The sequence below is a fragment of the Aquarana catesbeiana genome, linkage group LG03, assembly GCF_042186555.1.
Source record: "Aquarana catesbeiana isolate 2022-GZ linkage group LG03, ASM4218655v1, whole genome shotgun sequence".
Lineage (NCBI taxonomy): Eukaryota > Metazoa > Chordata > Amphibia > Anura > Ranidae > Aquarana > Aquarana catesbeiana.
In genome coordinates, this window is record NC_133326.1 from 250,195,513 (window position 1) to 250,209,687 (window position 14,175).

General features: G+C 40.3%; 1 protein-coding gene across 2 annotated transcripts in view; it reads right to left on the minus strand.

Moving 5' to 3' along the window:
- The window catches only part of SLC38A1 (solute carrier family 38 member 1), a 127,865-nt gene that overhangs the window by 81,530 nt on the left and 32,160 nt on the right, over window positions 1-14,175 (minus strand). For both annotated transcript variants that reach the window (XM_073619961.1, XM_073619962.1), the window contains exon 2: window positions 8,941-9,131. In XM_073619961.1, the coding sequence (XP_073476062.1) occupies window positions 8,941-9,059 (119 nt within the window). In that variant the 5' untranslated portion in view covers window positions 9,060-9,131. The remainder of the gene's footprint in view (window positions 1-8,940; window positions 9,132-14,175) is intronic.

Consider the following 14,175-nt stretch of genomic DNA (forward strand, 5'->3'; position numbering starts at 1 on the left):
CTAGGGTCTCCTGGGAATGCATATTTACTGCTTTGGAGCACAGTCATTTAAAATATCCCATACAGCTTGTCACTATGAGCTACTGCTACTACATTGGACTGTTTGGCCAGAAGTGTCAGAATCTGTCTTATTGTTCTTACTAGATATGTGCAATTTGCTTTGGTCCGAATATAAATTTGGACGAATTTTTGGTTTTTCGGAGATTCGGATGTATCCGAATCTCCAAGTGAAATAGTAACGTATTTACAGTGCCTTGAAAGAGTATTCATACCCCTTGAAATTTTTTTCTTGTTACAACCAAAAACGTTCATTTATTATATTGAGGTTTTGTGTGCTAGACCAACACAAAGTGGCACTTAATTCTGAAGTGGAATGAAAATGATAAGTGGTTTTCAATTTGTTTTACAAATAAATATCTGAAAAGTGTGGCGTGCATTTGTATTCAGCCCCTTGAGTCAATATTCTGTAGAACCACCTTTCACTGCAGTTACAGCTGCATATCCAGAGAGTGAAATTTTTGCCCATTCTTCTTTGCAGAATAGCTCAAGCTCTGTCAGATTGGATGGAGAGCATCTGCAAAAAGCAATTTTGAAAGTCTTGCCACAGATTCTCAAGTGGATTTAGGTCTGGACTGTGCCTGGGCCATTCTAACACATGAATATGCTTTAATCTAAACCATTCTATTGTAGCTCTGGCTGTATGTTTAGGGTCGTTGTCATGCTGGAAGGTGAACCTCCACCCCAGTCTCAAGTCTTTTGCAGACACTAACATTTTTTCTTCTAAGATTGTCCTGTATTTGGCTCCATTCATCTTCCTATAAACTCAGACCAGCTTCCCTGTCCCAGCTGAAGAAAAGCATCCCCACAACATGATGCTGCCATCACCATGTTTCACGATAGGGATGGTGTGTTCAGGGTGATGTGCAGTGTTAGCTTTCCTCCACACATAGGGTTTTGCTTTTAGGCCAAAAATTTCAATTTTGGTCTTATCTGACCAGAGCACCTTCTTCCGCATGTTTGCTGTGTCCCCCATATGGCTTCTTGCAAACTGAACTTCTTATGGCTTTCTTTAAAAAATGGCTTTCTTCTTGCCACTCTTCCATAAAGGTCAGATTTGTGGAGTGCACGACTAAAAGAGGTTTCTGGTACTCCCAGCTGAGCTGTTGATCTCTGCAGCTCCTCCATAGTTACCATGGGCCTCTTGGCTGCTTCTCTGATTAATGCTCTCCTTGCCCAACATGTCAGTTTAGGTGGATGGCCACGTCTTGGTAGGTTTGCAGTTGTGCCATACTCTTTCCATTTTCGGACGGTGGATTTAACAGTGCTCCGTGAGATGTTTAAAGCTTGGGATATTTTTTTTATAACTTAACCCTGCTTTGAACTTCTCCACAACTTTATCCCTGACCTGTCTGGTGTGTTCCTTGGCCTTCATGATGCTGTTTGTTCTCTAAAGTTCTGAGGGCTTCACAGAACATCTGTATTTATACTGAGATTAAATTACACACAGGTGGAATTCACTAATTAGGTGACTTCTGAAAGCAATTGGTTGCACTAGATTTTAGTTAGGGGGGGTATCAGAGTAAAGGGGGCTGAATACAAATGCATGCCACACTTTTCAGATATTTATTTGTAAAAAATTTGGAAAACCATTTATTTATGTTTTTGGTTGTAACATGACAAATGTGGAAAATTTCAAGGGGTATGAATACTTTTACAAGGCAGTGTTGAAATTAGTTTAATTTAGTATCGTATTAGTTTTCTAACTACTGTATTCATTGGCATATAACAGACACTTTTTCACCCTGAAAATCGGGTGCAAATAGCGTGTCCATGTTATACGTCAATACTTCAATTTTAGCTGCCTCGGCTGGGACAGGGAGGGGGGCGGGACGAGCGACGTCAGATTACATACAGTGAGAATCTTCTGTTCATTTGGCGGCCTCTGTAATAGGAAGTCCCGTCTCCTGGGAAGCCATTGAACCACTGTTCTGTCTATCATAGTAGAGTCTTGCTGTATGTAATCTGTCGGCGCTCGTCCCGTCCCCTCCCTGTCCCCTTTAGGCTGCAGATAGGCATCGATCAGACTGCACTGATGGCAATGGTGAGGCTACTGCATTGAAGACAATGGTGAGGCTACTGCATTGATGGCAATGGTGAGGCTGCTGCATTGATGGCAATGGTGAGGCTGCTGCATTGATGGCAATGGTGAGGCTACTGCATTGAAGGCAATGGTGAGACTGCTGCATTGATGGCAATGGTGAGGCTGCTGCATTGATGGCAATGGTGAAGCTGCTGCATTGATGGGAATGGTGAGGCTGCTGCATTGATGGTAATGGTGAGGCTGCTGAATTGATGGTAATGGTGAGGTTGCTGCATTGATGGGAAAGGTGAGGCTGCATTGATGTGGATTGATGAGGCTGCATTAATGGCACTTGTGAGGCTGCAGATGGGCACTGACCCTTATTTTCCTTCAAAGTTCCTTATTTAAAATGTAAGTTTTTTTCCTGAAACTTCCCTCTTAAAATGAATGTGCATGTTATATGCCTAAATACGGTAATTCTACATTTTCACAACAACAAATTGATTGAAGATCCAAATCCTATTTGAAAAATAGCTGGTTGCTAAGGAGCAGCCCAGCAAGCCAGCCACCGCGTTCATAACAACAGATGATCATCAACTCATCAGCAGGGTATATATACGGGATCCGGCCCTTTCGGATAGGGTGCGCACAAGCGCTCCTCTGGCGGCTCGCTCACGTTGTGATCACACACAGCGGGAGCCCATCGGCTGGTATCACTGACTCAATGCCTGCCAGCACCAGCCAATTGTTCAGTACACAGGAAGAATGGCGATCTCCCTATGTAAACAAGGCAGATTGCTGTTCTGTCAGTAGGGAAGGCATTGATCCTGTGTTCCTGCAAAGCAGGGACACAGATCTATGCATTTCCTTAGTAAAAGCACCTCCCACACTACACAAAATCAATACCTAGGCATACAGTTAACCCCTTCATCGCCCATGATGTTAACTCTTTCCCAGCTAGTGTCATTAGTACAGTGACAGGGTATATTTTTAGCACTGATCACTGCTCTAGTCTCACTGGTTCCCAAAAAGTGTCAAAAGGGTCAGTTAGTGTCCAAATTGTCCGCCGCAATATCGCAGTCCCGCTATGTCGCTGATCACTGCCATTACTAATAATAAATAAGTAAATAAACAAAAATATCCCATAGTTTGTAGACACTATAGCTTTTGGGCAGACCAATCAATATACGCCTATTGGGATTTTTTTTACCAAAAAATAAGCAGCAGAATACATATTGGCCTAAATTGACGAAGAAATTTATTTTTTACTGGAAATTATTTATAGCAGAAAGTAAAAAATATATATTTTTTCAAAATTGTCAGTCTTTGTTTATAGCACAAAAAAAAAAAAAAAACACAGAGGTGATCAAATACCACCAAAAGAAAGCTCTATTTGTGGGGAAAAATGGATATAAATTGTCAGTTAAAGTAATGCAGTACCATATCGCAAAAAATAGCCTGGTCAGGAAGGGGGGTAAATCTTCCAGAGATCAAGTGGTTAAGTATGCGGCTGGCTTGATGGCCCCCTCCTTAGCAATCAAAATGGAATTTGGATTGGTCTATCAATTTTTGACTGATTTGAATTCTAAACATTCCAAAAATTTGAAATTCGTTAGAAAATGAATAAAAGGAGCAAGACTAAACGAAACAAGACTAAACGAATTCCGGAAACGGAACATAACGAATATACCCTAAACAAAGCTAAACACATTTTCTGTTCTGCACATGTCTAGTTCCTACAGACATCATTGCAATATACAGTATAAAAACCATGCAGCAATTTTGCAAGGGAAGCTGCACTCTGCAAGTAAATTTGCTCCAGAGCTTAGTGAATCTGGTGAAGTTTCACTTTGCTAAGAATACTCAATACAGGCATACCCCACTTTTAAGTACACATTGGGGTTTATTTACTAAAGCTGGAAAGTGAAAAATCAGGCTCACTTCTGCATAGAAACCAATGAGCTTCCAGGTTTTATTACCAAAGATTAGTTGAACAAGCTGGGGTTAGAAGCTCATTGGTTTCTATGCAGAAGTGAGCCTGATTTTGCACTTCCCAGCTTTAGTAAATAAACCCCATTGTGTACTTAAAAGTGAGGTATGCCTGTACAATGTCAGGAAAATAAAATAAGCAGCACTTTCCTTGAATATGATTGGATGATGGAAGTTAGCAAAGCTTTACCTGATTCACTAAGTTCTGGTGCAAATTTTCCTGCAAAGTACAACTTCCTTGCAGAGTGAAAAGCCTATTTGCTTTTGGTAAATCAACCTGATTGTCTTTAATTCCTCCTGGAAAATGTTATTGCATTTCCTGACATGTGACTGTGCCCTGGCAAACCTGTGCCCAGTTCCACCTCTGATGACTACTATTCTCAGGTGACTTGGAGTACAATTTGGTGATGTCACTGTAGTGTTTGTCCTTATTCTCATATTCTAAGGGCCTACTGGAGACAAAGCTGTACCTGAGGACCTGCAGTGATAAGATATTCCTGCTTCTGCTTCATTCGGTCTCTGGACCTGTGTCACTCCAACCCTCCTGCCGGTTTTTGATAATTACCCCACTAGTCCCCACCACATAACATCAGGAAGTGAAGCTCTGCATCTCTACTAAGATGGCCACCTCCCCACATAGACACAGTGTGGAACACAGCTTGATAAATTGGCCCTGGGGGAAGATCAACTTTTAGGAGCCTACAAGCATTTCTGAGGATTAGCCCTTTGTCCCCCTGTGTGCCTTTTGTTTGGCATGACTTCAACAGTATGGGCCCTCTTTAAAAGCTTCTGGCTATATATAGAATGTATATAAAAACTATATGCATGTACTACAACTGGGTTCCAACAGGGAGCCCCAAATATATTGCTGAATAGTGGTTTTGCCAAGATTGGTTTGTTTATGTAGAACAACTCAATAAAACAACATATTCTATATTAAAATGTAAGACAATGTGATATAATAAACATTATTTTGTTAATGTTATCACATTTGCAATGATTTGTTTTTATGATACAAAATTTGTTAGCCAGCACCACCAGAACCAACCAGGATTACCAGCTAATGGGACTCAACAACTAACAAAGTACTGTCAATGGGCAAGTGTTGTAATCCAGCAATGACTTGTGCTTTGAAACCCAGTGCTGGAACAATCACTTACAATAACATAATTTACCCATAAGCTATTTCTCCTTTTTGGAGAGACTTATTTACAAGCATTTTTCACAAAGCGCAGGCTTCAGTCTCTGTGTTTTTACTTAGTCGAGTGAATGTGTTCTATACTTCATTTTGATCTTTTCATGTCTTACTGTTTGAGAGCCCTGTCCCTCCAGCCTAACTAGACAGCAGCAGAAGATAAATCTACTCTTTATTATGCTTTTCTGGATTTGATTTCAAGTGGAAACGAGGTTTTAGAATTCATCAGAAGAAACCTCTCCAGAAACCTCTCCAGAATGATAACTCAATATTAGACATTGGGATCTCTATCATAAGCAGTAGAAAAATCTATTCAATGATTAACTTGCATAAACCAACCTAATATGATCTTTATAAGTCTTTTTGCTATAGCTCAATCTGTTAAAAATGTTATACCAAAATTAATGGTTAACAGAAATTATGACCATTTCTAGAAGCTTAGAAAATCCACACATGAGCTAAAACTTGCCTTTAATGTTTCAGTGAAAGCATGTTTTTTTTAAATGCAGTATGCAATTGCAGACATATGTTAGATTTAAAAACACCCCATACAACATAATGGGATGTTTGTAGTTTACATGTTAAGAATGTGAATTAGGGCAAATAGATTGTTTACTACGTTTACTTAAAAGATTTTTTTCTAGGCCAAGAGAATTATTTCAAAATTCAATCTTGTTAACATGTTGTAGTTGCTAGTTATTATCCAGAAATTTCAGGTCTGCTCATTGGATCCATTCCTTTATTGGAACTGACAACATACCAAGGGCTGGGAAATTTCTACGAGGCCCCGTAGCTATTGCACATCACACCTCTGCCATTCATAGAATGCCCTGTACAGTATTTTTTCAAGGTATACAAAACATTAGAGGATGTGGAGAGAAGGGGTGGTGATGTCATGATCTCCACCTCTTCCAATCAAAAAATGCTTTGTATCCATTGAAAAAAGTACAGAGCATTCTATGAAGAGCGAAGGGGCCAAGGGAACGACCTCCTGTGGTCAATATGCAGAGGGGAAGCCACTTGCACAGGCAGCACAGGCGACTGCAGTCAGGGCCATCTTTAAGGCAGGGCAAAAGGGGCAGCTTTGACATTATATTTTTGGTTGAATAATGATTTGATTTGGTAGATTTTCTATATTTTTGGATGCATAGAATGCACTTTTTGGTTAAGTTCTATTGGCCATATTGGCAGATAGCCAGATATAGTGAATGCAGGGTCCTGGGTTTAGTAACACTTTAATAGCTTTACCAAAATGTTAAACTCAGCAACCAGTATTGGATAGGATTATAAACACATTAAATGGAACATAATGATTGCTTTGGCTCATCTCGCAGTAAATGTTTTTTCAAAGCAATGGAAGATGGTTGGAGGCTTTGGGGCGTATTTCTAGAAGGGTTAAATCCAGTATTGATACTTACTGTATAGATAATCTTTGGAGACTTTGTCTTTTGCTACATTATTTTTCATCTTTATACTCAATAAAATGCTTCTGTTGCCTTTGCTGACGTGTTATTTGCTGGCTGTGATATTGATCTTCTTGCTTCAGTAATTTGAGCTACTAAAGCTGGCCATACATGTCTCAAATTTTGGGTCGATTCCTGCTGAATTGTCTGAAATTTAAGTCATAGTGGGTCCTATTGGCACTACTCGCCCCTACCAAAGTCAATTTAAAATCAACTGAGCCAGGTGGAAAATAATCCACCAAATCCTATCTGATGCATTCAGGTATTCAAGCAGCTACGGGTGCTGTGGCTACCTGAATAAAAGCTATCAGTGGAGATTCCTCCATACATGATGTTTTTTCTTTGGATCTCTGAATACAAAACATGCATGACTAGTTTTACCCAAATGCAGCATACTAATAAAGGCTTGTGACTTTCTTTATATACATTTTGATTCAAGGTAAGCAACTCAGAATGTACTGAAAGTCAAAGGGTTAGCCAGGCAAGAACAAGATTAACAATGCAGCCCCCATGTTTCTGATAGCAAAAGTTTAATTCCCTGCAGTCTCATAGAGTGTACTGACAGTCCTATGGGCTACATTCATTTATCCAACTTGGGATGATACACATCCCTTTAGATTTCCATACAGAAAGGTCTAAAAACAAGCAATTCTGGGGTTGATTTACTAAGACTGGAGAGTGCAAAATCTGATACAGCTCTGCATAGAAACCAATCAGCTTCCAGGTATTTTGCCAAAGCTTAAATAAACAAGCTGAAGCTAAAAGCTGATTGGCTTACATGCACAGCTGCACCAGATTTTGCACTCTCTAGTTTTAGTAAATCAACCCCAAAGTGTCACTAAACCAAGGAGTCTGCATTCACTATATCTGATCTCCCACAGTACACAGAACACGAAAATTTAATTATTTTAGTAAATATAAACTGCTAAATACCTTTTCTCATCAGCAGTATATAGCAGTCTTGTGACTTCTATCAGTGTATGGTTAAAGCTTGTAGGAGGAGTTTTCATTCTCCTCTAACCGTCCTATGAGGCTGCATGACCCCTGACCCTCTGTCTGGACAGTGCCAATTGGCCCTGTGCTGATCACATGCACCAAGAGAAAAAAACTCCCTAGCAATACACACCAAAGCGAGCATGGGCAGAGTCCCCCCAAGGCTCTATTCTATCAGGAGATGGATTGGGGACTGTGGAAGAAGGGACAGATCAGAGAAGACAGCCTTTTTACACAGTGCAGAGGATTAATCCCTTAGGGTTCCACAGTGAGTATAATAAGCATGGTTTACTGCATATACAGACTGATTTTACTGTTGTGGGTTTAATAACACTTTAAATATTGAGTTATGCTGGAAAACCACTTTAAACCACTAAAACTTGCTGCAGAACAGCTATTTATTAACTTAAAGCGGTAGTAAACCTGAGCTTTTTTTTTTAAAACAAAAAAACCTGCAAGGCAAAGGCATAATGAGCTAGTATGCAGCGCATACTAGCTCATTATGAAATACTCACCTTAGAACAAAGCGCCGGTATCTCACCCGATCCACGCCGAAGGAGCTGACATGTTGCCTCGGCGTGTCTTCCGGGTATCGCGGCTCCGGCGCTGTGAGTGGCCGAAGCCGTAATACGTCTGCCGGACCTTCAGCCGGGCCTGAGTAGCGCATGCACCGCATGACGTCAGCGGCTGCAAGAAAAGTAAATAGCTCCTAAACCATACAGGTTTAGGAGATATTAATTTTACCTACAGGTAAGCCTTATTATAGGCTTACCTGTAGGTAAAAGTTCAAAAAAAGACTATACAACCACTTTAAATAAGGCTATTGAATGCTTATTTACAATTGGCTGCAAAGAGTTCCAACCTACCTGTACTGGGGTCAAACAAGCTTTCCGTCTTTGTCCTTGGGTAAGGACCAATTTTATGCACAAACATTTTCAAATTCTGAACAAACAGTAAAAGCACTTTACTACTATTTTACTACTGCAAATTATGTTTATACTTTTGTGACCATCAGGTGCTATTTAAGCTTTTCTTTCTTGGTTGAGCACTGATAACAATTATATTCAAAGGTCGAAAAAAATCTCAGGAAACATGCTCATTCAAAACAGAGCAAACAATATTTCTTGACTACAGTGATATGATGGAATTTTAATCAGATGTAGTTAATAATTAGTAAGATGACTGTAGTTTCAGTGATCCATATCTAGGAACATTACCCACCTGCTGATACGATTACCATCTGCCTCACTGAGCTCATTGGAATCATTGCTGATATTATCATCCTCTGGCGTGTTCATGTTCTGTAATTCTGTCAATTCCAAACCGTTTTTGAAAGGCATTTTCCAAGCTTGTTTCCGGTCGCTAGCTTTTATTTAATATGTATTTTTCTCTGTGTATGCTTAGCGGTGAACCTTAGAAAAAAAATATAACGTTTTGTGAATACAAATGTACATCGCCACATATTCATTCATAATAAGCCAAGTCGAGAACTGTATACATCGCTTGTAGCTACAGTCCATAAACCATTTTGGATAGAGCAGGAAAGGATTAGAATTCAGTCAGGTTTTATACATTGAAAGTAGAAGAAATGGGAAGCTGGATCTTTTCAAAGTTGTGTTCTCATTTCAGAATTAGCATAAGCAGTGTAGAAGGAATAAAGCGGAACTTCACCTAAAATGTCAAGCTCCATCAATTCTTCTCCTTACCTCCTCTTCTGCCTGTTTTAGAAAACATTTTTTTTTTTTTTTTGGCGTGGGTACCTATTTCTTGCAGTTACCTGCTCCCACCTCGCCCCCCCCCCCCCCGCCCACAGCCTTCTGGGACATGTCAAAGGTCCCAGGTAGGCTGAGGGACCATTCAGAAAGCAAGCACAGTGTTGGGGAGCTGGCTGTGAAACACCAGGTAGTCAAACCTGACTTCCCACTTCCAAGATGATGGTGCCAGGGACCCAAAGCCTGTCAAAGAACCAGCTATGGTGAAGACAGCACTGAATCCCTGGGCTGGTAATTGTCTTTTTGTTAAAAGTAAGCAGCTACAATGTTTGTATCTGCTGACTATTATTTTTTTTCAGAAATGGCCGAAGCTCCTCTTCGTTGGTTGACGGTCAGCTCTTTGCACAAGTTGAGAATACCTCCCAACATTTTGAGATGGGAATGAGAGGCATTTACTAACAAATGTATATAGGCATAGGACATGCCCCCTGCCACACCCCCTTAAAGGAGAATTAACCAAAAAAAGGTTAATTAAATTAACAAGGGCTTTTTTGTACCACTACTATTCCTTTATGTTGGCTTTCAAAATGTACAAAAGCAGCAATTTAGAAATTGGATGAAAGGTTTAGTACTGGGAAACACTTTTTGAAAGATAAAAAGTACATTTTATAGACAACTATATGAATCAGACCAAAATGAGGGACAAATGAGGGGGGAAAGAGGGACAGAGGGACATTGCTTCAAATCAGGGACAGTCCCTAGAAATCAGGGACAGTTGGGAGCTATGGAGTTGAGGCTTTGGTCTGCAATGAAAAAAATGCTAACAGAACATATAAAGTCCAGATTAATTTTATTCAGATTCTTCATCATAAAAAGTCAAAACATTTCCTCTGTGTATACCCAGACCCTTTGAACTCACTAAATGTATTTTATGATTTAAGAATCTGAATAAAAAATATGGCCTTTATACTTTCTGCTTGTGGTACTTTGCTTTTAGCACACCCAGTCCTTACTCAAGGCTTTATATGTTGTGTTGGCCCTTTGTGGGATTTCTCCTTGCTTTCTGTTTAATATTTGTTCAGTGGACAGGAAGTGAGGAAAAATCTCCCCCACAAGAATAAAGACAACAGTGAAAATCTGGCAAATGTTCTCCTCTTCCCTTCTTTACTAAAAAAAATAAGTAAACAATTGCTGCCTGTGTCCCTGTTAGGAACATTTCCCCTCATTCCTTTTCTTTCTGACAGCTGTGAAATAGACATACTCCAGGAACAATAATACGACATACAGTGCAGAAACACCATATTGTGTCGGTTACATATACACAAATCAAATCATAAAAAAAGTGCAAAATTGTTCAGAAAATGCTCACAATTGACCAAAAGTTAATTTTTAATCAAACTAAAATAATCAGCCTGTTCTCTCTGTGTTCGTAGAGATGTAGATTAAATGGGCCACAAAAACAAAACAAAACAAACCACAAATATTATTACTCCATGTACACTGCTGTTGGTAAACGGTAAATGCCTCAAAATGGACTTTTTAAATGTGGGTTACTATCTGTCGAGTTAAATCGTTCAGAAGCGGTTGTAAAAACGTTCTGTGTACATGAAGCCTTAGGAGCAGCGTTTTTTTCAGCTGCCCCTGAACTCTCCTCTATGTTATCTTATCAGTACATGTACACCGAGTCGTTTATAGTTGTTTTTCAGGCAGTTGAGTTTAGAAGCTTTTTTTGGAAAGCAAAAAAATGCATTCAGGACAGATGTTCAGAGGCATTTGAAACGCCAAATGCCTGCAACAGCTTGTAAACGTGTGTAAACGTGTTTAGCTGCGTTTCATTTATAGGCGTTTTTAATGGATGTACATTTCTGACCATTTGCAATGCAAAAAACCCTTCTAAACGCAAACACAAACGCGGCTAAACGCGGCATATAAACGTGGCACAACGGACGTTTTTAAACGTCGGTTACTAGCTGTCATCGTTCAGGAGAGGTTTTTAAAATGTTCCGTGCACATGAAGCCTAATGCCCCGTACACACGATCGGACTTTCCGACAACAAAACCGTGGATTTTTGTTCGAAGGATGTTGGCATGCGTGAACTTTTGTGCGTCGGACTTGTGTACACACGATCGGAAAGTCCGACAACAAACATTTGTTGGCGGACAATTTGAGAACCTGCTAGCCAACATTTGTTGGCGGAAAGTCCGACAACAAATGTTCGATGGAGCATACACACGGTGGGACTTTCCGCCAACAAGCTCACATCCAACATTTGTTGTCGGAAAATCCGATCGTGTGTACGGGGCATAAAACTTACAAATGCTGAGTGTCTAGAGCACTATAAACAGTGTATGATATTACCCAACAGAACTCACACAGACCATCCACTGCTAGCATAGTGACTTTGACCATTCCATTCAACATGTTTCAACATCTGGATTTTGTCAGGGGACACATACAGCAATAAAAGGCCTAACAGAGGTTCTAACACTTTCCCATGCTAAATAAAACAAAAAAAAATCTGGTACAGTTAAGTTTAAAGTAGTGTCTCCTGTGGTCATTATATCATGCTTCTGTATTAAAATATTTTAATGGGCATAGGATGTGCACTTTTTAAACTTCTTTCAGGCAGAACATATATACAATATCTCACAAAAGTGAGTACCCCCTCACATTTATGTAAATATTTTATTATATCTTTTCATGTGACAACACAATTAAATTTACTAGCAACCCTGTTTAGGACAAGGATGCTACACATAAAATAAACAATTTGCATGCTGATAGAAAATAACCTCCATAGTCCCCACAGTCTCTCTCACCCCGCTTTGAACTCCCTTGTCTCATAGTATAGCTGCACGAGTAATCATTAAAAAATCGCAATCTCGATTCAACCCCCCTCAAGATCCTAGTCAGCCATTTCCTCGATTCTATGTAAACAGTGCAGAGCCGAGCTATCAAAAAAAAAAAAAAGCCAACAAATGTATATCAGCATTCCTCAGTGCTGAGAGATAGAAAAGAGAAGAGATACAAAGTATCTTTTAGTTCTTTTGAATCAAAGGGATGAACTTCGGTCTGTAAATAAGGTCTGTTTAACCACTTAAAAACCAAACTTTTTTGGAAACTTGTTACTTACAAGTTAAATTTAGTATTTTTTGCTAGAAAATTACTTAAAAGCCCCAAACATTATATATATATATTTTTTTAGCAGAGACCCCAGAGAATAAAATGTTGCAATATTTATGTCACACTGTATTTGCGCAGCGGTCTTTCAAACACAATTTTTTGGGAAAAAATACACTTCAATGAATAATAATTAAAAAAAAATAAACAATAAAGTTAGCCCAATTTTTTTGTATAATGTGAAAGATGACGTTACACCACAAGAATCATGAGAGAATCCTGATCTTTACAAAGCAAAAAAATTGTGATTCTCATTTATTCAGAATCGTGCAGCTCTATCTCATACATTTAAAAATGATAGCTTACTTAACTAAAATCTTACCTCCAGATTTCGTCTTGCTGATTGCATGATATCACAGGTCTTTGCTTTCTATATGGTAATGGTGGTCCTTGATATAGTGATGTGTGAGCGCTGATTTGTGCAGCTGTACTGTAACCCCAGACTGGCATGATGATGTTCCTTAGGAAGGGTGGGTGGGGGTGGTCATAAACATTCTGGGCTCACAAGAAGTGGGCTGCATGACAGTGAGGAGGAGGGGGGGATTTACTAAAACTGGAGAGTGCAAAATGTGGTGCAGCTGTGCATGGTACCTAATCAGCTTCCAGGTTGTGGTTGTATTGTTTTTTATTTTTTATTAGTGGTTCTGCACAGAGTAGCCCCTATCCACCTCTTCTTGGGTCCCCCGTTGGCAAACCTGGCCCCTCCCCCCTGCCCCCAGAGCAAGCAGATTGCTATGAGGCACCCAAGCAGGCTCGCTCCAGAGCCAAGGTTCTGTGTGTCCATTCACACACAGAGCCGCGGCTCGGCTCTCTAGATACTCTCTCTCTCCTCATTTGCTCTGTGGCTGTGATTGACAGCAGCAGGAACCAATAGCACCCACTGCTCTCTCAGCCAATGAGAAGGGAAAGTCTCCGGAGAGCCGAAGCTCTCGTGCACATCGCTGGTTTGAAATGGGGCTCAGGTAAGTATTGGGGGGGGGGGTAGTGGTGGGAGGGGACTGGGTTGTCATTCTATGCATGAAGGTAAAACACTGTGAAGGTAAAACACTGTGCAGAAGGTTTTTTTTTACCTTCATGCATAGAATGACAACTTTACAACCACTTTAATTGAACAAGCTAAAGTTAGAAGTCGATTGGCTACCATGCACAGCTGCACCAGATTCCGAATGCCCCAGTTTTAGTAAATCAACCCCTGGGTGTGATTTAAGTGATTGTCGACTGCCCGGCGGCAGAATGTCCCCTTTGTGCAAATTGCTGTATGTTTAAATGGTATAGGGCACCTCTGCATCACCGAGGAGCCGATGCACGTGCCGGGCACCCGCGATCGCTCCTGACAGAGCCAGAACAAAGATCTGTGTGTGTAAACACACAAATCCGCGTCCTGGCAGGGGAGAGGAGACAGATCGTGTGTTCCTAGTATATAGGAACAATGATCTGTCTCCTCCCCCAGGCAGTCCCATCCCCCCTACAGTTACAACACGCTGAGGGGGCACATTTAACCCCTTGGTCACCCACTAGTGTTAACCCCTTCCCTGCCAGTGACATTTATACAGTAATCAGTGG